Genomic DNA, 24,523 nt, shown 5'->3' with positions numbered 1-24,523 from the left:
AGAGGAGTGTGGTGGTTTAACTGAGAATTGACTTTCATAGGCTCAGGAGTTTGAACACTTGGTCCCCAGTGGGTGGCGCTGTTTGAGGAGGTTTAGGGGCTATAGCCTTGCTGGAGGGAGTACATCACTGGGGTGGGCGTTGGGAGCTCATAGGCATGCCCTGCTTCAGTTTACTGTTCCTGCATAGTACTTGTGGTTCAATGTGAGCTCTTAGCCTCCTGCTCCTGGTGCTGTGATGGCGCCTACTTCCGTGCCTTCCCGCTGTGATGGATTAACATCCTTCTAGAACTGTAAAAAACTCCTTCTGTTAGGCTCAAATCATCAGGCAGTTAAAGAAACCCAGAAATGGATCGTTGCAACAGCAAGAGGTTTATTTTCCAGCCATCGCGAGATGGGGCCACCCTATAAATCAGCAAAGAGCAGCCCCAAGAAACAAAAGCCTTGGGTTTTTATAGGAAAAAATGTGGGGAAGCTCATGGGTTTTAGTCTTGGCAACTCGGGATTGGATGAAGAAGCTATAAGGTAACTGACTTCTAAAATAATTGGTTACTATTAGGTGCTCAAGTTTCAGTCCTGCTAAGTGTGAATGTGGCTGCAATTAAAGGTGGAGGTGAGGGATGATTAGCTCATCCTTGAAGATTGGGGCTGCGGGCTTTTGAGGTCAGGGGCTACTGAGAAGAAGGCTTGAGACCATCTGGGTTGGTTGCTAAGAAACGCTATCTCACAGACAAAAGTCTGGTCATTCTTTTTGCTGGGTGAAGGTCATTGCTTGCTTGCTTTTTTTATCTCTGTCTTCACAGACAGCCAGGGTCACATTCCTCTGTTCTCTGGAGGAGTACTAAGAGGCTTTAGCTTAACCTGGGCCTAAAACTCAAAAATATAGGTTTTAGAAGACATATAGGTTACAAAGTTAGTCTGATCCTTTCAGTTCTATGTGCTGCTCTTGGTCACGGTGCTTTATCACAGCAACAGAAATAACTAACACAAGGGTGACAGCGAATTTTTATAAAATGATTCTCTTTTGTAACACTTTTTGGCCACAATTTCCTTGATAATGAAAGCAACCACACGAGGGAAGGGGAGGGAAGCAGAGAGAGAGATAGAGACACAGACTCCTGGTTGTTTTCGTGTGTGCTGCTGTTAGAAATTCCTTAAAGTGCCACTGATGCTCATCGCTATTTTGAAATTATAATAGTTATTAAGCTTGTCACTAAACCTATTATTTGATCATTAATAAAAACATATTTATTACTACACTATGAAGTATCTCAATATTTTGATATCAGACCTTCAAAAGGATATAATTCCTTTGTAACTGTGTCCTTTTAATTTTACACATGTGAAATATTATTCTTATAAGCTCTCCATAGAATTCTGGGGACTATTAAAAGAAAGCCCTCACATAAAGACAGTAACAGAATCACGGTCCTCTGAAGATTCGAGTGTCTGACAAAGCTCCCATGATACAGCAGTAACCACAGGTAGGAGGGGTTGCTCTCCAAATAGACTGACCATATGGTTTATCTTTGCAGCGAAGGTATTTTTAACTATGAAAGGAGGGCGCCAACAATAGTTATGCTGGGATAGCAGGGGTAAACAGGGACTTGTGCCTGTCTCACTCACCTAGCATGTATCCTAAAATTGAAGAAGCACATATAAAATCCCAGGAGGTCAAAGGTGACCTAGGAGGATCAAAATAAAACCTCACCCTATGTGGATATGCAGCTATTGTGATAGATCATCTCCCAGAATCCAAACAGAATAACAAACCTAGCCAATAGAAAGTTCAGAAGAAATAACTGATAAATGCTAGAATAGCACTCGCTCAGGGCTACATTGTGTCTCATCATGACCCCAGGAGACCAAGAACAGGATTGTCCCCTCTTTACAAGTGAGAAGAAGGAGGCTAGACTGGGTCCAGATCTACACATGTGGTGGCTGGGCCCCCTGAGCTGCCATCTCTAAGCCATTGAGACTGTTTCAGCCTAAGGATTGTCGTGGTCTGGTGGAATCCAGAGAAGTCACTGATGTAACACACAAGACCCAGCCTTTACCTCAGAAGGGACTGTGTTGTTCAGGTGACTAGGTCTAGTTCATTGAAAGAAACTCTACTTAGTGGAAGAGGCAGGCCCCTGAGGAGGTTTCCAGAGAGCAATCAGATATCCCTTTAAGACCCCAGACTGTAAGCTACCCTGCCCCCAGGAATCTCTCTTCATCTGCCCGTGGTTTCCGTAGGAGAGGCACAGGGGTCCATAATAAACAGCATAGGCTTAGGTTCCAGTTCCAGACACCTATTAGTTTGTTAACCTTGGACAAGTTGCAAAGCCTTTTGCCCTGCAACTTTTTCATCTATGGAATGGGAGTAATGGGAGACCCTACAGATGATAGCAAGGAGTAATGAACGTTTCTTTAATAAACAGAAAATGATTAGGTGGCCATTATCATTTCAACAGTCTCTGCTATGATAATGTTGTCCCAGACAGCTCTCATGTCTTATTCCGAGTGTTTCTATGGACCCTGAAATTTACAACATTGCTTCCTTCAAGCTTTCACTCTAGTCAGCGCTGGGTTATTCCAACATATGCTTACTCAGCGTTCACACTGCAAACCATTTTGCTGATGCCACAGAAGCCAGCGACTGGGAGTGAGGAGTGGACGCGTGCTCTCGCAGTCCTCGTGGCCTGTCCGTGGCCTGGCTCCGCAGCAGCATTTGTGCCATGCTCTTCGTTTGCATTTTGCTGAGCTGATATGAGTTTCTAGTTCGAGGGGTGTTGAGAGAATGCGTTGGTAAGAAGTGATTTGACAAAACACAGGACAGATCATTTATCACCTTGGAGGGAAAAAGATGAATTTCTATTTTCAATGGATCTAAGACATTAGAAGGGATGGCTGGAATGCTAGAATAGCAAAAATTGAAGCAACGCAAAAGAGAGATAATTCTATATAAAAAGGCAAGTCCCAGGCTGGAATATATTTACATCAAATTGGAAAAGTGGATCTTTTGGGTCTTGGCTCCAAGGAGAAAAAAAAAAAAAAAAAAAAAAAAAAAGGAGAAGAAGTAATTAAGGGATTGTGCCAAAAAGGGCTTCAGCCATGTGCTACCAATTCACTGCATGAACTATGCCCAGAGTGTGCCCAACGACAAGGCCATTGAGAGTTCATCCTTTGGAACATTTTAGAGGCTGTTTCCATCAGGGCCATAATCTGAAACAATTGTCTTTGATGCTTGTGTGTGTCCCAAACTCTAGGTCAAGCTGCGTTACTATGTGAGCTGTGTCATTTGCAGCAAGGCAGTCAGGAATCGATCTCATGAAACCCGGAAGAACTGAACACCCCCACCACGAGTCAGACCTGCTGATGGTGCACCGTGATCTCCACCAAAGCCATCTTAGAAATAAAGAAGAAATTACACTTTTTTACAACTGGAAAAGAGATCTGGGCATGGTGGCCCACTCCCAGCACTCAGGGAGGCAAAGGCAGGTAGATCTCTCTGATTTTGAGGCCAGCCTGTACTATAAAGTGAATCCAGGAGAGCGAAGGTTACACAGAGAAACCCTGTCTCGAAAAACAAAAAGCAAAAAAAAAAAAAAAAAATTAGAAAAGAGGGTATTAAATATGAGTTACAGGGCTGAGAGCTGAGAGTTTAAATCTTTTAAACCATTTAGTGTGTGTACACAACTTGCAAGAATTGGTTCTCTTCTTCCACCATGAGGGTCCCAGGGCTTGAACTCAGATTGTCAAATTCAGTGGCAAGTGCCTTTACCCATGGAGCCATCTTGCAGTCAAGGCTGCTGCTGGTGGTGGTGGTGGTGGTGGTGGTGTGTGTGTGTGTGTTTTGGGGGGTTATTTTTTTGTTTTTCAAGACAGGGTTTCTCTGTGCAGCCTTGGCTGTCCTGGACTCCCTTTGTAGAGCAGCCTGGCCTTGAACCCACAGAGATCCACCTGCATCTGCCACCCTGAGTACTAGGTTTACAGGTATGTGCCACTGTGCCTGGCTCCAAGGCTGGTGTGTTAAAAATATTTTTGTTGTACTAAGAATATTTTTTCTTTTAAAAAGATTTATTTTTACTCTTTTTAATTATATGCCTGTGCGATTCTGCATGCTGGTCTACATATATGAGTATGAGTGCCCATGGAGGCTAGGGCCTTCTTATCTCCTAGGCTAGAGTTACAGGCAGTTGTGAGCTGCCTAGTGTGGGTGCTGGGAACTGAACTCAGGTCCTCTAGAAGAGCAGCAGATGCTCTTAACTGAAGGACCATCTCTCCAGCTCTATACCATGGCCTAATACATATTTATCTTGGAAAAATAAGTTTTACACACACACACACACACACACACACACACACACACACTCACACACTTACTGAGTGTATAAGGCTCCGCTATTTCCATGTTATCCTATCCAATTGTTCTTTGTAATCCATCAGGGGTCACTTCCCTCTTCCCCTATTTCTCAGGGAAGGGGAGCCCCCACCCCCATCCCAGCTCATTAAGTTGCATCAGGACTGAATGCACCCCCTTACCCTGTAGCCTGGTAAGGCAGCCCTGCCAGGGGAGTGATCAGAAAGAATCTATTTCGTAGTCTACTAATGGGAAGGGAGACATGCTCACTGCAGTATAATCAGCGCACTCTCACAGTCTATTAATTGACCATGACCTGCAACTTTAACAAAATGATTTTGTTGCTGTTGTTTAGACTGGGTCTCACAATGTAAACCAGTCTGGCCTTGAACTCACAGAGATCTGCCTGCCTCTGCCTCCCAAATATTGGTATTAAAGGCATGTGCCATCATGTCTGGCTAAAAAGAAAAAAAAAATTGATGTTTAAAGGCTCTGAAAAATACATTAGAATAGGCTACATGTAGACACTTCAGATAGGATTCAACAACTTGTAAAATATAAAATAAATCTCCCATATAAACAATGCTAAAATACAATTTCTATTGATTAAATTAGCAGTCTTGATGGGGGTGTCTAATACTAGTGACAATATTTTTAATTTTAATTAGTTAATTTATTTAGTCACTTTACATCAGGATCATAGCCCCCTCCCTCTTTTCCTCCAGGTCCTACTTTCCCTTCCTCTTTCCCTATCCCACTTCCCATATTTCTCAGATAAGGGGAGCTCCCACCCCAACCCCCACCCCAGCTCATTAAGTTGTATCAGGACTGAGTGTGTCCTCTTCCCCTGTGGCCTGGCGAGGCAGCCCTACCAGGAGGGAGTGATCAGAAAGCAGGCAATGGAGTCCGTGTCAGGGATAGCCCCTGCTCCCCTTACTATGGAATCCACATGTAGCCTGAGCTACATCTGTTACATCTGTGTAGGGGACAATCTGTGCATGGTCATTGCTTAGTGACAGCACTGTAAAAGTGTGTCAGTAATGAACTTGCATCGTGTGAGTGTGTGCACACTTGCATACACGCTACTTCAGAACAAATTTGAATGATTTTTATGTACTGATAGTGCCAAGCATAATTGATGGCAGATTATTGGTGCATTTGATAAGTAATTTGGTACTCCATTTGGGATGCTATGCAAATGTTCATACCCAAATGTAATTCTACTTCTGGGAATTTGTCCCAGTGAAGGAACCCAGTAAAAAAGAAACATCTCTATACACAACTTTTTTTTCATATCAGCAGTTAAATAGTGGGAGACGAGAAGCCTTCTAAATAGCCAAGAATAGCACAATATTTAAATAAACACACTACATCAACTCAAAATATTTTGTTTCCCAATTGAGAGATTATGATGACTATCCAGCAACATGAGAAAATGTTTATGTTAATCAATGCAAAAGTTATGAAAACAAAGCCCCGTGTGTGCTCCAGCTACTATGGCTTTTAAGAAAGTCTCTCAAAACCTAGTGGCGTGAAACAGCCACTTACTGCAGGTCAGGAATAAGAAGTGTGTCAGGCTTGTCCAGGCCTGTGAGGCTGGACTTAGCCAGGGCTGGCCGATGGAAGCTTCATCAGAGGCCTGTTCGCTCTTGAGTTTGGCAGCTGGTATTGGCCTCAATGTACTGCACTGGTAACATCCTACCATTTATGAAAGAGAGGCCAAGAGAAGCCCAAGCCCCCTCGTCAACCAAGTGACTCTTTTCCCATCTTTATCGACCCTTCCTCTTGCAACATGAAATTGTATTTTTTGTTGAATTCCTAATTCTGTCCTTTGGCTTTCCAGCCTCTCTCCCTGCAGCATGATCACCTACCAGTATTCCCCCTTTCCCAGTCACTTGCTTCTGAAGCTCCTGCTCCTTGCTTTTGACTCCCACCCCCCACATTTCCTAACTAAGCCAAAATTCCTCCACACCTTCTGCTCTTAACACTGTGGATCTTCCGTAAAAACTCAAAGGGCTGCACCTCAGATATATAGTATTAGAAGAAAAGTTTTACATAAGGGGGGCTGGAGAGATGCCTCAGTAGTTGAGAGCATTAGCTGCTCTTCCAGAGGACTTGGGTTCAATTCCCAGCACCCACATGGTGACTCACAACCATCTGTAGCTCTGGACCCAAGGGACCCAATACCTTCTTTTGAGCTGCATGGGCACCAGGTACATATGTGGTCCAAAGACATGCACGCAGACAAAACATCCATATTCATTAAGTTTAAAAATTAATTTAAATAAGGTCTATAGCTTGTGGTGTTTAGTTAGGTTGGATAACTTCAAAAGTTTCTTGGATATCTGAGTCTTTCTTAGATGCAACTGTTCTGCCTTTTCACCTGGCAAAGCTTGGCTTGGCTGGAAGAGGCTCTTGGTCTTGAGTACGATAGATGAATTCTCTGGAAGGCTTCCTCACTCTCCACACCTGAAGGGCTTGCTTAGCCTCTCCACTGTGTCCTTTTACAACCCCTGTCCTTGAACCTATAATTGTCTAAACTGGGCTCAGCCAGGCTGTGTGGGCCAAGTGAGGTTCTTGACTGATGGAGCCCATCTTGAGTGTCATTAACAGAAGAATTCTTTGCCTCCTGCCTCATCCTCCAATTTCCCTTTCTGTCTCAAAGGCCTTACTCTGCCTCCCCGTGAAAAGACTCCCGCCTTCCACAGAACCCTCTACAAGGTCAATGATTGCAAAGAGGTCAATTCACTGATTGCAGAGAGGATGGAATACTGCAGATCCAGAGCTCATTACACTGTGTCTTGGGGATGCCTTTAGCTGCTCTAATAGCCATTCCTCGTCTTCTTCAGGATTTGACCTTTACACAGGCAGCCTGGGAAGAGACTGGAACTTGTTACAGAAGAATTGCTTAGAGAAAGGCCAACCTGATAGTCACTTTTGACATTTAAAGATGAGTGGGGCAACACTTAACTTGTATCTACCCTGACATCCTTGTGACTAACAAATAACCAATGGGTACAACTTCTGGAATGCTTCCACTAGCCAAAAGGAAGCATAATCAGACAGCATCTGAGACCCAAAGCAAAGACTTCCTCTTCCTTTGCTTTAGCCCACCTACCTAACATTTCCACCAGTGTATTTGAAAAGTACCTTAAGTTCTGACTTTCTTTGTTCTGCTACCATAAAGACTTCATCAAAGCATTACCGCATTGGGACACTGAATTCGAGGTAACCTAAATCTGTGCTCCAGGTTGTGGTGTCACTCATACTTGACCCCAGAATAAACTATCTCCCATGCCCTCTGAGTTGTGTTTTCACACTGACACCTTCGTGTCACAATTGCCCCCTTCTAATTTCCACTTCAGCCATAAAGACAGAAGAGAGCCTTGCTTTTCCTGAGCAGTAGAGGAACAGAAAGGCATAGGAATTTAGCGAATTATCTCTCTGAATCATACCTCAGCCTGAAGAGTGTTGCCCTGCTCATGTTTAAATGTCAAAAGTGAATATCTATTTGGCCTTTCTCTAAGCATTTCTTCTGTAACAAGTTCTGATCTCTTCTTAGACATTTGGCTCTTAGGGCTGCCTATGTGTAAAGGTCATGTACTGAAGAAGACAAAAGAGAAAAACTGCGTGCAGTTTCAAATTATCCCTCTCTGCATATTCTCACAGTTCCATTTGCCCCAGCCACAACAGCTTTTCAAGCTCTAGCTTTTTACATCAAATTGTCTATTACCTATCTGCAAACATCTCTAAAACCAAGCATTATCTTTTCTCTAACTCTGTCCTTTTTCCTATATTCCCAACATCAAAGTTAAGGGAAGTGAGTGGCAGAAAAGAAGATTTTCCTAATTCCTCCTCTTTACCTTTTATTCCTTGAGATTCTGAGTAGGCCAATGGAAATTGACGCCTTTAACAAGTGTACCTGATACCTCTGATTCTGACAGAAGTGGCACAGAGGAGGGGACACGTTTGGAAAATGTCCTGCAAGGCAGAAATTGAACCTGGGGTCAAGGGCAAATCCCACTAGTATTTTCTCCCTCCTGTCCCACCATTGACTCATGATACCACCATTTGCCTAGCTGAAAAGCCTGCAAGTTCTGCTGGTCCCCTTGTCTCTCTCACTGTCTCTCCTGTATCAACTGGATGACCCCTCTGCCCTCTATGAAGCTCTTTCACCTGCATCCTCCCCCAGATTCCCTCTTCTACTGATGATGGCATGTCTGTCAGTTTAGGTGTCTACACTGTCCTGCTGAAGGATCTCTGGGAAGGACCTTCTCTGTGGTCCTTCCATTTAATCGCATCACTCTACCTAATGGCTCATAGTACCATTAAAAAGATGCATTTTATTTTTAAGTATGTAGATATATGTGCATATGAGTCTGTGTATCTGTGAGTGAAGGTTCCAACAATATCTGTAAGAGGGCATTGGATTTCCTGGAGCTGGAGTCACAGGAAGGTGTGAGCCTCCCGATGGGGTGATGGGAACTAAACTTGGGTCCTCTACAAAGCAGTATATACTCTTAACCACTGAGCCATTTTTTAAAAACCTCAAATCCTTCACAGCTAAGGGCAAACAAACTTCTAGTAGAGAATTAAGGGAGAAGAAAGTAGAAAGTAAAGACAGGCTGTGAGATCAGCATATGAAAAAAACCAAGTTAGCAGAAAGAAAATTTCCTTGCTCCCCAGAAGGGCCACAGATAACAGATGGCGTGAAGAAAATTTAACACAAGTGTGCAGGACAGTCCTTGCTATTTAGATTCTCTGTAAAAGCCACAATTCAGTCTGGAGAAATGGCTTGGCTGTTAAGAGCACTTCCTGTTCTTGCAGAGACCAAGTTTGGTTCCCAGCACCCACAGCCAGTGTCGTACAACCACCTGTAACTTACAGCTCCAGGGGACCTGACACCCTTTTCTGGCTTCCTGATACCAGACTCCCTCCCACTCCCCATTCCCTATCCTCATCTAAAGTTTGTCCTATATCCCAACAGTATCAACCTGGAGACTAACACATGAACCTTGGAGAGGGGGTATAGTCTATACCTAAACCTAAGCTTACACTTAGGTTAAACAAAGCATGAAAATAATGTTGCTTAAAAGTAATACCATATAACAGTGACAGGCTGTGGAGGGAGAAACATAGTGAGACCTGCCTGTTCAGATTTCTCTTGTCCTCCAGTTGAGCATTCATTCCTTCTGAGAATTTGAAGGGGAGGTCATATGACCTTTATCATACAAGACTTTCCAGAGAGTTTCTCTATGACTGTTGAAAGACATGACTGACTTGGAGGAGAATGTGCAAGTGTTACAGCTCTGAGAGGAAAGGCATCCTGGCAGTTGGGAGCCAAGGAATGCCACAAAGTCATAACACATAACAAAGCTCACATAAGAGATTTATCAGGAAAAACACAGGAGGTTGGCTGCAAAGCAGCAAAGACTGAACTGGAGGCAGGGTTTATTGAGGGTTTCTTGGGGATGTCACTTTCCAGGGTGTCCTGGGATTGGTGGGATTTTTGGCCTAATCTTGAGCTTTTTACTCTATAGGGTAGAGCTTTGCCACTTGTATCATCTCGAGGGACTAGGGACCTGAGCAGAACCTGGCTGTTGGAGATTTTCAGGACAGAGCCACACAGAAGCCTTCAGGGATTTTATAGAAAGAATTCCAATTTCTGTTATTCTCCTTGGGGGAATGAGAGGTTGGGGACAAGCGGGCAGGAGACACCAGAGGAAAAGTTCTTTCTGATTCTTCACTTTGGGATAGTGTTTTCTGACAGCAACAGTGGTGAGGTGCAGCATGGACCTCACTCAGTGGTGAGGTGCAGCATGGATCACACTCCTGGTAGAGTCTTGCACAACCTTGTGCTGGTAGAACCTTGGGGGAAGTGACTTAACCTCTCTGCATGCCAGTAGCAGCATGCATAAAAGAAGGAAGCAAAAGTGTCTGTACAAGAGAGCATTATTATGAGGACTGACTCTTCCTGTGGACTGCCCAGCACATTGCTCAACAGGAAGCAAATGCCATGAGATGGAAGGCACATCTCCATCTGAGGCCATCACTAGGGTAGTAGCTTCGCCCCAAGCTTGAGCTTGGCTTCTTCACAGAGGGCCCATTGCACTACCACCCTTCTGTGCCCTTCTGCTTCTCCACAGTGAAGATGAGGGAATGTTTCAGCTAGGTGCTCACTCTAGGACAAAATTCCCTGAAGAGGGCCATGGCAGAGGCTGTGGACTAGAAAGCTGCCTCACCTTTGTGGGTGCCCTCCAGGTTAGAGACTAACTCAGTCCCCTTTACCTGAAGTAGCGCCCCCTCCTTTGACTCCTTGTCTCCCATCTAACAATGTCCCTTCTTTCTGCCTGCTCTGATTTGAATAGGCCCTCTCCCCAGCCCCCAACAGGTTTGCATGCTGAGAGCTTGGCTCATGACTGACAAGCTGTGAGGAACTGACTGGATTCTCAGGCCTCTGGTCTAATCAGTGGGTAAACCCTTTGATGGATTTCTAACATGGCATCATTTGGAAGTGTGAAAAGTAGGAGGTGGGCCTCTTTGGAGGAAGTGCTCACGGGGTGCATGCCCTGGAAAGATGATCTAGTCCCCTGACCTTTCCTCTTTCTCATTTGCATCCTGCCTGCAGTAGGCCACTATGCTCTAGCACATGCATGCCTCCATGATGTCCAGCCTCCTCTCAGGTCCACAGCCATGAAGCCAGTGGTTATTTTCCTCCAGTGTTTTGCCTTAGCGTGACTACCATCCTGTTGTCTCCTCAGAGCTCAGACCACAGGTGTACCAGTCTCTGGGCATGCAGTGCTCATGTGATAATTTAAAAGATATAAAGAATGCCACCAAGGTGTTGGGCACTGGCTAATGCTAAGGAAGAAGCTCAAAGATGGCATAATAGGCTAGAGGAAACTGGTAAGAGGCTAGCACTCAACTAAGGAACCGAGGTAAGATCGAGGGCAGTGCTCAGGGGAGCTAGGGATGCTGGGTTGTTCCCATTGTAAGCCTGTCCTGAAAAGGACCTCTGACCCAGAGGAATCACACTTTCTGCTAGGCGCCTTGGTCTATCCCAGAGCCAGGTCCTGCTCAGTTCTATTGGGCCAAATCTCTCGAAGCAAGGAAGTCTATGAATAGCGGCTGTTTATAACCACAGGCCACCATGGAGCGATAAGCCTCCCCTATAGGGCTCTGTTTCTACAGTGGCATGTCAGAGGCCACATTTGCTGGTTTTCCATCTTTCCCTCTGATGTGTTGGCTCTACCAACCCTACTCAGGCCTCTAGTTTGAAAGACTCTAGAGAGGTTTTTCCAAAAGAGATTCCTATGGCTCTATGGGGCCAGACCTCCCCTCTTTTTTATTTTTATTTTTTAAACCATGAACATTAGCACCTTAGGCCAGTGTCAAGTAATTTTAATAATCAAAGAAGTGAGAACAAAGTAGGCACTGGATGACTTCACTGAGGAGCAGGGATATCTGAGTGGGGACGCTGGGGGAGGTAGACATCGCCGCCCCAATCCTCCGCCCCTAGCCCTGTTCTAAAGGAGCAGCGTCTGCTGGGCCTCACCCTCTACCTGCCTCCAAATGGGAGCTGCATGCCACCATCCACAGAGCTGAGCCCTAAACCCTGCTCCTACATTATGGATCTAATTAGAGCTACCAACTGGATGTGAGATAAAAGGAAACCCCACAAAACCCAAGCAATCTTGAGGGAAATAAGGATCCAGATTCTAACCTCTGCTGCATTTCAAGAATGAAGGGGTTTAACTGGTCATAAAGACTAGGTGGTCTTAGACAGAGTTGAGGTAGGAAGAAACCACAGGGCATTTTCTGAGATAAGGGAGATTGTGTTTGTCCTCTGGGCTCAACCAGGTCAGAGCTCAGGGTACAGAGGAGTGGTGTTTGGTATCTTGGTCCCAGTTTTCTAGAACACCAATGTCGAAAACAATGAGGTCGGGGGAGAGGGAGAGAAGGGAGACAGGAACGGAAGAAGGGGGAGAGAGAGAATCTGAAAACTGTTCATTGAGCGTAGTGATCCTTCTGAAGCTGGCAGAAGGAAGCTCTGATGAGGGTTTCACAGAAGGAAACACAGTCACCCTGTCTCCCGTCACCCTGTCACAGGACTGGTGCTTTCCAGAAGACCTATGAAGTTTGTCCTGAGGCCACTGGGCAGAGGCTTTGGTGAACACAGTGCCTCGTGGGAGCTCAAAGCTGCAGAAATCGAGTGCCCTCCAGGAGAGGGCTGTCTGTATGGAACTAGGAAATGTGTGAAAAACCAGATCCCCTCCTGCAGGCTGAGCAGGCTCACAGGGCTGAGGTGGTGGTGTTCATGTCTAAACTGTTCTATGATTTCTGCCTGATGAAAGTTTAGGCCCCGCTGCATTTCTGCTTGTTAGAACCAGCCAGCTCTGAGACTCCTAGGTGCTGTCTCTCGTGAACCAGCTCCACCTAACACACTCCAGCTGCTGCCACCTACAACTTCCCCAAGGAGATATCAGTGAGCATGCAAAGCTACTGTGGGCTGCTTTTCCCTGCCTCTCAGCAGCCTGGGTTCTATTCAGTTGGCCAAGTGGTGAGCAGGCCTGACCTAAGAGAGTGTACTCTAAAGACCCAGTCCTGAGAAGCCACGGAAAGGCCTGTACCATGGACATGTACACTCCACGAGAATGAGGGTTTTTCTAAGGACCCTGTGTTTATTCCACTCCCTTTCCAAACCCTTGGGTTCTGAGGAAAAATTCCTTTGGAAACTTCCATCTCAGCCCAGCTCAACAAAAGGGAAAGGGTTTTTTTTTCCATAGTGGCATGGGTTGCTGGGGGAGGGGGCCCAGAGCCCCTGCAAAGCACTGCCTAAAGAACCAGGAGCTGGGCCCTATGGGAAGGAGGTCCTGGGAGGCCTGCAGCAAGAGCCACTGGGATCCACCCCCTCCCTTCCTTCCCTTCACTTTGGACAAGGGTGGACATCTTGATCTTCTAGCACTGGACAGCTGACTTTCACTGCAATCATCTGATAGATTGGGTCAAAGACTAGAGAAGCACATTGTTACAATTCTTATTCCAAAGGAAGAACTTTCTACTAGGACTAAATGTAGAGACTTGAACATTCTTTCACCCCTCTCTATCCCTAAGAGCTTTCTCTTTATTCTTGATGTGTTAAATATTCACTTGCTCTTAAAAGATGAAATGTAATCCCTCTCTGATAAAATTTGCCATTTAAAAGTAACATTTGGTGGTATTTATGCCATCCAATATGACTTCCGATTCCAATTCCCAGGAGACATGGGAAAGGTTTGTTGGAACTTTCCCCATGTGTTTCCTATGCGATCCAAGGCTGTGGTCCTAAGGCCTGCTCCAGCCAGCTGGCACAGATGTGCCCCTCTCTGGGATTTCCAGGATAGCCTATCCATGCCACTGGACTTGGGCTCCCATTGACGTTTCCCACAAATTAGAGCCTCTTCTTGGGGACCAGAAGGCTCTTACTCTGTGATCCTTGGCCCAACAGGGAAGTCAAACCTTGAGGATTAGCTGCTGAGCCAATTTTGGAACAGGAACACTGGTAGAGACTTCAGGTTCTCAATCCCTTCCTCCCCCAGATGAGAAAACTGGATTTCAGAGTTAAACAACCTAATAATGGCATCATGAAGACCAGAAGCCAGTGCTTCCCATGCCTTGGCCACAACCTTCTACACTATCTGAGTCCCTCAACAATCAAAATTAAGTGAATACACTCCTCTGGGTACAGAACAGCGCTGGGTGGGCTATACTGTGTCTCTTGTTTCCAGGGAGGGACTCAGAGACTAGGGCAGGCCTAACCCCAAAAGGAAAAGAGCATCAGGGCAAAAGCCAGGCCTCAGCAGGTCTGAAGCTATGTTGTCACCCAGGTGCGGCCTCGGAATTCAGACGAAGAGAGGGCTGCCCTCCTCAGCTCCATCAATGGCTTCTTCCTCAAGGTAGCCCATGGCCTCTATCTTTGACCTCAGATTAATGGCAGAATAATTAATTATTGGCTCAGGATGATGGGATACCAGAACTACCATAATAATTATTGGCTCAGAATGATGGGCTACCAGTTCATGAGAGCCGATTTTCATAGCTATGGAAAATTTGCAAAAAGCATGATTGGGTTTAAAAATTAAGTTCATGTACATTTTATAATTTGATATGTTATATTAGGAACAGTCAATACACACTCAAAACATCACTTCATAATGACTCTACTATATGCTACTATTATCTATGCTCTGGGGTTATTTAAGGTTGTGTCTTACGGTGAAATACTCACGTTCTGGGATGCCACATTGTGTCTTGAAATAGATAACTGAACTGGGTTTCTATCACAATTACAGGGATAGGCAAATATTGCCAATAGAAATTTTAATCTGTTTTTTTATTTCCCACCAACCAACAGGTCCACAGTAGACACCACGACTCCCTCTGGGCAGCCTTCAGGGCTCCTCGAAGCTTCCATTCCACAGTGGCAGCTCACCAACCACACTCCACAGCACCAAGCCAAGATCACGTGGTGCAGTGGCCTGCTCCCAGGAAAGCCTGAAAGGAGTCCATTGCTAAGAAGCATCTCTGTAGCTCCTTCCTTCCTCCATTGCATTCACCAAATACGGGCCTATAGGCTGCCTTGCTGGCCTCAGATGAAAACAAATGCCATGAGCAGCCATCCCCTCCACCTTCTTTAAGGATGAGTGGACCCCACTTGGGCCAAAGAGTCTGTTTACTTGGGAAGTCACATGACTCTCCAGTTCAACTCCCAAGGGCTGTAATCACATCACCACATCTGGATATAATTCAATCTTAGTGGTCCCTTCCAGCATTAAGTTACTATGAAGGATTTATTCCTATCATGTTAAAGCCTCTTTTCATTCAAGATACTGCTTTTTCTAGACATGGCCATTCCTTCTCCTGTCTGTTGATTTTATGTTCTCATTTTACATTCACTTTGCATTCTCATTGACACTTCATGGCTGCTCATTCACTCTCTTCTGATCACTTCTGTTCCACACTTAAATTGCCTGTGGCTAGAGAACCCATTAACAGCACAAACTGTACCCTTCCTGAGAGCTCTGAGTAGGGGATCAGGAATCTGAATCTTTACTGAGGCTTTCCAGAGATTCTCATGTGAATAGTACAAAATCCACATTTTCAAAACATGTCCTGTGTCAGTAAATGTTGTTTATTTATTTCTCCCCTCTCTAAAGATGATTTACTTTTCCCACTGCACCTGCAATTATCTTGCTTGCCGCTATTATCAACATAACCCTTTGATGTTTTATTTGTGCTACATGGTGCCGTCAGCCCTCAGCTTCCTGACTCAGCTTTGATCAGATTGAAGCTGGGCTAAGCATCTGTCATTCAGAGTACAAACGCTTGGGGGCAGCATTGCTCTACTTCCTTTATTGTCCAGGGGAGGATGAAAGCTCTGACTTGTGTTACTGGTTCAGTGTGAATTTCGTCTTGATCTGCTTTTCATCCTTTATAACATTGTGTAATCTAGACAGACAATGACACAATGGGGACCAGGTTGCCTGCAATAAAGGTTGGATCTCTTCTCTCTCTCTGCTAGGGTTTTGGAGATAGTTTTTATATTGGCTTCTAGGCATGGACAAGGATGAGGATGAATAACAAGTTAGGACAGCCTGATAATGTCTAGGTTTTGGAAGACATTTTCCTGTTTTCTTTCCAGAGCTTAATACAGAGATTATGCAAACAGTGGAAGGGGAGAGGTCTATAATTTGCTGATTACCTCCTCGGTGCTAAACATTCTTATTTGATTTTTAAAAAATTTTTTTAAAGGTTTATTTGTTTTATTTTATATGAGTGTTCTCCTTACATGTCTTGTGCACCAAATTCATATCTGGTGTCCATGGAGACCAAAAGAGTTTGCTGTGTCCTGTGGAGCTGAAGTAACAGTCAGCTCTGAGACATATGGGTGCTGGGAACCGATCCTGGGAACCTCTGTCTCCTGCAAGAGCAGTAAGTGCTCTCAAGTGCTGCTCCATCTCTCCAGACCACTCTTTCAGTTCTTATCTCAGTCATTTGTTCAGGACAGAAAACTTCAGGCCTGAGGACAGTGAAACCCAAAGAGCTCTCTCTGAACCCCACATCCTCTCTCCAGACAGGGCTGTCCACTGGTTTTCTAATGGGTCTCTCGTGGCCAGTGGGGTCTACCATATCTGTCTGCACTGAGAGGGTCAGTGCTGGGCAGCGGACAGGATGTGATTCACTTCCACCTCCAAGGGCAGAGCGGAGAAAGCCAGAAAGAAGAGGAAGGGAAATGAAGGATTTTTGAGTGAATGGGCAAACAGAGTCCCAGCTGCAGCTAAAATCAATGAAGTAAAAATAGAATTTGAGCAAACCCAGAATAAAGGCCTCCTGGGCTTAGAAACGCACATCCTCAGTTTTCTAAGGACATCTACTGTCCCTCTCAGACCTTCAGACTTCTGCTGTGACTCCAAAGCTGCTGGAGGGACATCCAGCTGAAGCCACACATGATACACAAAATACACACAGGCCTGGCTCTTTCTCTTTGCTTAAGCTCAATGAGGGCACGGGTAGGACAGAGTTCCAGAATAGCAAGACACAAATACACAAATAGAACTCAAGAAGCCTAAGTTTAGAAGTGTTTTTGTGCAATGCCATTTAGGGACATGTTTAACTTCCCAGGGACTGGGCAAGGAGGGAAGGAGAATGTCTGCACAACACTGTGGAAGGTAGCTGTCCAAGCTACTGAATGAAGAAGCCCTACCCACACTGATCCAGTTTAGGCAGTTCTTTTGTACCTAATATAATCTGTATTATTTGTGTGCGTGTTCATATACTGGGGAGAGCTTCTTCAGACTGCCAGCAGTGTCTCACTTGGTCCCATCCTCTGTTCCTATGTCACATAACAGAGAATTGGGCTAACCTATTCACTATGCCACCAAGAGCCCTTCCTTGGGCGTCCTTGTGATCTGGACACTGCGTTTTCCCATCATAAACCACAGTTAGGGGAAAGAAGAGACTGAAAGGAAGGCAGAGGACAGAGGACCAAGATGGCCTCTTAATGATAAACGATGCCATCAGACCCGTTTAACGATCCCCTCTTGGATCCTTATTAAAAACAAAAACAAAAACAAAACAAAACAAAACAACAACAACAAAAAACAGGAGAAAGAAAATAGAAACAATGACAGTAACTTCTATTGACTTTCTAGATTTCTGCTTCCCCATGCATGGATTTTCTTGGACAACTCAAGAGAACATATTTCTGAAGTCTCTTTAAAGTCTATTAATTTTGACGTGGACAATCAAAGGCTATCATCAGCCCATTTAGATGCGTTGTTTGGCTGGGGAATTGAGCCATCATTGCCTGGCCTTTCTCCCTTCTTGATTCTCTCTGCAAAGCTTCTAATATTCACTTTTTCTTATACTGTCTTTATTTGCACTCCATGTGCATGGAAGATTGGGGTATCGATCAAGTCAAAGGCAGCAGGACTTCAATGGATAGTTTCAAAAACATGGTAGGAAAAGAAACTTCATAGTAATTTAAAGCTGGAAAGAACAATTAAGATTATTAATTATGGCCGTGAGGACAGAGATGGAGCAGGGGCGGCCAGGGCTACAAGGTGTCAGCTGACCGGCCTGGCTGGCTTTTTGGATACTGCCATGGAAGAGCCACAGTCGGATCTCAGCATTGAGCCCCTTCTGAGTCAGGAGACATTTTCAGACCTGTGGAAACTGCTTCCTCTAAAGAACCTTCTGTCCACCTTGGAGCCTATGGAGGATCTACTGCTGCCCCAGGACGTGACAAACTGGTTGGGAGATGCGGACGAGGCCCTCCCAGTGTGCGCAGCTCCGGCGGAGGGCCCTGCGCCTGAGGCCCCCCGCACCAGCGGCCCCTGCACCACCCGCTTCCTGGCCCCTGTCATCCTTCGTCCCTTCCCATAAAACCTTCCAGGGCAACTATGGCTTCCGTCTGGGCTTCCTGCAATCTGGGACAGCCAAGTCTGTCACGTGCACGTACTCCCCTTCCCTCAATAAGCTGTTCTGCCAGCTGGCGAAGACATGCCCCGTGCAGCTGTGGGTCAGCTCCGCCCCGCCCCCTGGCACCCGCGTCCGGGCCATGGCCATCTACAAGAACTCACAGCACATGACAGAGGTTGTGCGACGCTGCCCACACCATGAGCACTGCTCGGAAAACGAAGCGTCCGATCCGTGTGGAAGGGCCCCTCCCCAGCATCTGATCCGCGTGGAAGGGAACCTGCATGCCGAGTACGTGGACCACAGGCAGACGTTCCGCCACAGCGTGCTGGTGCCCTATGAGTCGCCCGAGGTTGGCTCTGACTGCACCACAATCCACTACAACTACATGTGTAATAGCTCCTGCATGGGCGGCATGAACCGCCGGCCCATCCTCACCATCATCACGCTGGAAGACCCCAGTGGCAACCTGCTGGGCCGGAACAGCTTTGAGGTCCGCGTTTGCGCGTGTCCTGGGAGAGACCACCGCACAGAGGAAGAAAATTTACGCAAAAAACAACGTTGCCCAGAGCTGCCGCAAGGGAGTGCTAAGCGAGCCCTGCCCACCAACACCAGCTCCTCTCCCCAGTCAAAGAGGAAACCAGCTGACAGAGAATATTTCACCCTCAAGATCCGGGAAACGCTTCGAGGTCTTCCGGGAGCTGAATGAAGCCTTGGAACTGAAGGATGCACAGGCTGCAGGGGAGTCGGGAGATGGCAGGGAGCAGGCCAGGCCTCTATCCTAAAGCTTGCTGAGGAGAAAAGCCCAAATTGCTAGTTCTACCACATCACCCGCCCCCTTCTGTTTTCCTACAGCTGTCTGAAGACCAAGAAATACAAGTCTACCTCCCCTCGGAAGAATCCGATGATCAAGAGAGAGGAGCCTGACTCAGACTGACCCCTCTACTTCCTGACCCCCCTCTGCCTCCCTCCCCACACCTCCTTCCCTGCCATTTTATGACTTGGGTCCTTGGACCCCCCGCTTGGGTTGATCTGGGGAGGGTGGTGGGAGCACCTAGCTTTTAAGACTGTGGCTTTGAGGAGAGGCTTGAAGAGTGGAAGATTCTCGTAGGTGGGGATGGAGTTTACAATTGGCCATACGCAGTGGTGACCGAGTTTACTTTCTCCCGACTTGAACAGGCACAGCTGTGAAGTGCACACCAGCCTTCCTACTTCTCAGGGCTTGTGAGAGAGGAGGAACGAATGTGTGTCCCTTCCACTGCCTTTTACTACCCTGTAGCTAGGGCTCAGCCCCTCCGGGAGTGCTGGTTCACGGCCCCGGTTGGGAAATGGTCAGTAGTTGCCAGGTCTTTGCTGGGCCAGCGAAATCCTCTCCAGCCGCTTGCTGGCACCTAAGATGAAATCTCACCCCATCCCACACCCTGTAAGATGCTATCTTCGGCTCTCATAGGGTCCATATCCTCCGAGACCCATTTTCTTTCCACCCTGGGCTCAGGGTCAGTTTCTTCCAACTCTGCAAAGCCTGTCCACATTTTATCCATTCCCTACCCTTCCCTTTTTATACCCCTTTTTATATACCAGTTTCTTATTTTACAATAAAATTTTGTTATTAAAAAAAAGATTATTAATTATATCCAGGTGTGGTTATATGACCTTAGAACTTGAGAGTTGAAGTCAGGAGGATAAAAGTTCAAGGTCATCCTCAGTTATACAGTAAGTTTGAGGACAGTCTGGGCTACATGAGTCTTTGTTTCAAAAAAGTAAGATACAAAATGAAAGCAAACAAAATTAAACACAGATCATGAGTCATTTTAATGGAACTGAGAATCAGAAAAAGTAATTGACAAACATAAAGACACCAGCTAATTAGTGGTGTAACTAGGAACAGAGTCTGAGAGGAAGTCAATCAGTCTGCTAGTAAATACGGATTGATGACCCTTTCATGCCCACAAAGGACCGAGGTCAAATTGACAGCTCATGTCAATATGTAGAGACATAAGATAAAAATCCAAAAAGTTCTAGGGCTATCGGAAGCATGGCTGCCTAGTTCATGGTGCTCATGTCAGGGTTTACAGCAACCCTTAACTCCTAGAGATTTCAGTAGATTGTAGAGACACTCCTTTTTTGCAGAGGGTGATGGTTAATGCAAAGGCTTGTATCTGATCAAAGTGCTTAGAATAACTAGCTGAAGTGTGATCAGCTTCAAATCAGACACCCATATCATCCTCTCTCCTCTAAGGCCTTCAGAATATCATACATGAGAGGATGGAAATAATCTAAGAGCCAGAGGATGGGGGGGGTGTTGTGAAGCCCTTCTATCTAGATGTCATAGCTGTTGCAAACATGACACAGCAGTAATGGATACCTGCAAAACACTGGACCCTTCAAGTTTCCACCATAGATAGAGGAGGTGCCCATGACGTCTGTCCCTTCCCCAAGAACTAAAATATGTTGACAGCTGTTGGAGGGTGTGGTGCTATTTTCTCTAATAGTTGGTCCTCCTTTCCAGGGTCCATCTGGTGAGTGAAGACAGGGGGTCCAGGCTGAGGGAGTGAGAGGCACTGGAGTTACTACACAGACAGCAGGAGTCGGGTGAATGCAATCTGAGGGTGAGCAGATGCAGACTGGTTCATTCCCAGAAGAGCACATTATATAGCTTTGGGCAACCAGTCAGGTTCCTCCACACCCTCTCTGAGCCTGCCATTGGTTGTTGGTCTCTGGGAAGGCTCCCACAACATCAGGCCACTCATGCTCCCCTCATGCTTCTGCAGTCACATCAGCAGAAGTCGCTCCAGGCCATGAACCCCAATGATCTCTTGCCAGGAATGCCCACATATCTTCATTTTATTTTATTAATTGTGACCTTGGGAGACGGGATCCTTTTCCCCACCATTATTGGCCCCAAGCCTTGGGGGCTCACCTCAAGTAACAGTGCCTGTCTTAGGTTGCCCCAACTCCTGGGGTCTTCCCCGTCATTGGCTACCTGTCTTCTTGGTGAGTACTCCCCGAGGGTCACTCTGCCACATAAGAGGTTTTTTTAAGGGCAGACCCTTATTAGTTAGACCCGTAGTGATGGCAGTCAGGTAGTTGGATAATTGGCAGTCCTCTAATTGACTGGAGGAGAGGTGGTATGGAGGGAACCAAATGTGGGTGGGAGAGGGCAGAGAGGATGTCATATGTAACATCCCAAGATTGGTGCTGAAACTGCAGCCCGGTGGAGGAGAACTTGATTGGTCTGGACCATTGTCATCCTTCTTATGATTCCTTCAGGGGGTGTTCCTCTCCTTACAGAAGGGCTCGTCACCACCATCGGTCACTGGACACACATTGTGGGCTGGAATTTAGATGGGTGTTCGTGAGGTCTCTGGAAAGACACAAGCAACCCCTCAGCCCTGGGAAAGAAGAGGATGTGGTCCCTGCCAGGCACTGGTGAGAAGGTCCCGCCAGTGGACCAGGGGAAGGGAGGTCATGACAGGATGGGACCTCCAATGTTTGTATGTGGGGGAGGCCCTGGTTGTAGGAAGGTGAGGAAATTGATTGTAGAAAGTGCCTCTCCCAGTGTCAAATGGGGGTCCTAGGGTGTCATAACAGATCTTTGTTTGAGGCTCAATTCTTTGAAGTAGAACCTTAGCTCTCTCCACTATGGCTTGACCCTATGGATTATAGGGGATGCCAGTAGAGTGTTTAATGCCCCAAGAATTCATGAATAAGTTGAATTTAGCAGAGCTGTAAGCTGGGCTGTTGTGAGTCTTAATCTCCCATGACACCCCCATAACCAACATAGCAGTTTCAGTGGCCTTAATGGCATGGGCAGACTTTTCCGTGAGAGAGCCTGTGCATAGACAAATTTGGAATAAGTGTCAATGATGACATGGACATATTTAAGGTTACCAAAGCTTGGGATATGGGTAACATCCATTTGCCAAACAGAGTTGGGCATGAATCTCCTTGGATTAACATCCTGTGGTTGAAGAGGGCTGAACAGCATCAGAGGGGTGCAAGCTTTACAGGCATGGAACAGCTCAAGGAATAGCATGTAGGCTGGAGGGGAACAGGTGGAATCTGTGATGTAGGCTCCTTGCTTGTTCTATGGGGAAAAGTGCCACTGAGACAATATGCTTGTCCACTTGCATATTCATTCCCCTCAACTATGGTACCAGGAAGCCCCGTGTGGGACCATACGTGCTCCATAAACCATGAATAGTGTTTGTTATCTAGCATGTTTCTTAGGGCCCTGATCGTGCTGTTGATGGGAAGAGGGGAAGATCGAGGGCAGGTCAGGGGCAGCACCCTGATCATTTGTACAGCATAATTGCTGTCAGAGAAGATAGTAAGGAGCTCCTGATGGGAGAGTTCCAGAGAACAGCCAGAAGTTCTCCTAACTGGACTGATGTGGGTTGGGGAACTTGTGAATTGAATCTGGCTGGTTAGGTCTCTTGAGGACAACCCCCAAAAGAATTTGTTGACATCAGTGAATGCCAAGGTGCCTCGGGGAATGGAGCATCTGGAAGGTCTGGGAAAGGGGGTTCTCTCTAGGGACAGGAGGGTAAGGGATTGTGAAAGTTTGTGGGCTGAGAGATGATTATCAATGTCATTGGGCTATCCTGACATTAGGATATGAAAGAGCAAACTATCTCAAAACAGGAACTGAATTTCTGACAGAGGGAGTGAAAGGATGATCTTGGAGGGTTCTGTGTTAAAGATTTTGTTAGTATACTTCCATGATTTGACGGCTAGCATAAGGAGATCAGTCTTTGTGGCTAGTTTATGGGTACGTGACCCAAGAAAGGTGGATCCAATAAAGAGGCTGATCATTGTGTCAGACAGCGGCCAAAGAAACCTCCCCATCCAGAGGGATAATATTAAGGATCAGGGTCCCCGGATCACATCTCCCAAGTGAGAGGGAGAAGAGAAAGTTTGATACTTTATGAAGCAATTTTTGTATGAGAGTCCAACCAGACCTTAAAGGAAGAATCAGAAGCATGTCACAATAGGTCAAAGAGAGGCAGAAACTCAGCAGGGGGAATGGAGAGGAAAGGCCAGAGCCAATTTAAGTTAGCTACAGAGTTTTTGGAGCATGTTAAGGGACTATGACCCCTTAATTAAGAACGATGGGGTGAGAGGTTTGATCTCAGTGGTGATCTTATATCCCAGAAAGCTAAAGGGGTGCAGGATCTGAATCTTCTTATTAGCAACTGTAAGGACAAGGCCCTCAGGATCTGAGACCAATATTTTTAGTAGGTTCGAAAGGAGATCCTTCGAGAAATATGCAAGTACTGAGTCGTCCATATAATGGATACCAAGACAATGAGGCTGTAAAATCTCGTTGGCACATGGAAGGGGTATTTTCATGCTCTGGGGGAGAACCATCCATTGTATCTCTGGGATGGATGGATGGATGGATGGATGGAAGGATGGATGAAGGTGGGTAGTAAGCTCATTTCTTTCCATGATATATATGGGTTCTGAGGGAATCGAATCATTTTTGGAGGGTCACAGCCCAACCACATTTGGCCTCTTCAGCAGCAGTAGCAGGCCAGTGCTCATAACCTCATTCCTCTTTTCAGATCCTCTGGGGAGGGCAAAGACCTCTTAGGGTAACTTGGGAAGTCTGGTTCCTACAGCTGATGTCATGTCTCTCTGGAATCTTCTACTTTTAGCTCACTCTAGACCTTGTTTCTATCTCTGTCTACCACCTTGAAGAGGTCAATTGGCTTCCCTCTCTTGTTTACAGTGAAGAAGTGGGCTCTCTTTTCTCTCCTGATCACTATGAAGAGGTGGGCTGGCTTTTCTTTCCTGCTTACAGCTTTGCACATTTGAGTTTCCTGGTTGAGTCTCAAGGCCAGTTCCTTTTAGTATGCCTCTGTCCTATAGAGATTTTTCTTTTCTAAATAGAAATTTCTTTTGAGGAAGAGGAAGTCTTAACAATGACATGCAGGAGAGAGGATGGGGAGACCAGGAAAAAAACTGGCCTCTATTTGGCAGTGTCTAGTAGTCTCTTGGGATTTTATACTCTCCAGCATCATTGGTAAAAACCTCTTTTACTGTCCTCTTTGGGAAAGGTGGGGAATCCTGATGATGTTCCCTAGCTCTCTAGGTCACTAGGTTCCCCTTTTAGATGAAGAATGGTCCATAGGAAACGCACCACTAAGCAAGTTTCCTTCATGCTTCAGGGGATGCCAAAAAAGGCATTAGCAATGGTGTCCTTTATAAAGTTTTGATCCC

General features: G+C 46.0%; 1 protein-coding gene across 1 annotated transcript; it reads left to right on the top strand.

Moving 5' to 3' along the window:
- Nucleotides 1-391: 391 nt before the first annotated feature.
- LOC129672540 (cellular tumor antigen p53-like) lies at nt 392-19,285 on the top strand. Its single transcript, XM_055602034.1, is given in 6 exon segments — nt 392-522; nt 10,489-10,603; nt 17,843-18,205; nt 18,207-18,973; nt 18,975-19,070; nt 19,154-19,285. Coding segments are annotated over 6 exon segments (1,554 nt in total). The 3' UTR covers nt 19,236-19,285.
- The last annotated feature ends 5,238 nt before the right edge of the window (nt 19,286-24,523 follow it).

Source organism: Psammomys obesus, unplaced genomic scaffold (assembly GCF_907164565.1).
Source record: "Psammomys obesus unplaced genomic scaffold, mPsaObe1.curated_primary_1811, whole genome shotgun sequence".
In the NCBI taxonomy this organism is placed as follows: Eukaryota; Metazoa; Chordata; class Mammalia; order Rodentia; family Muridae; genus Psammomys; species Psammomys obesus.
This window is presented reverse-complemented; position numbering and strand designations above follow the sequence as displayed.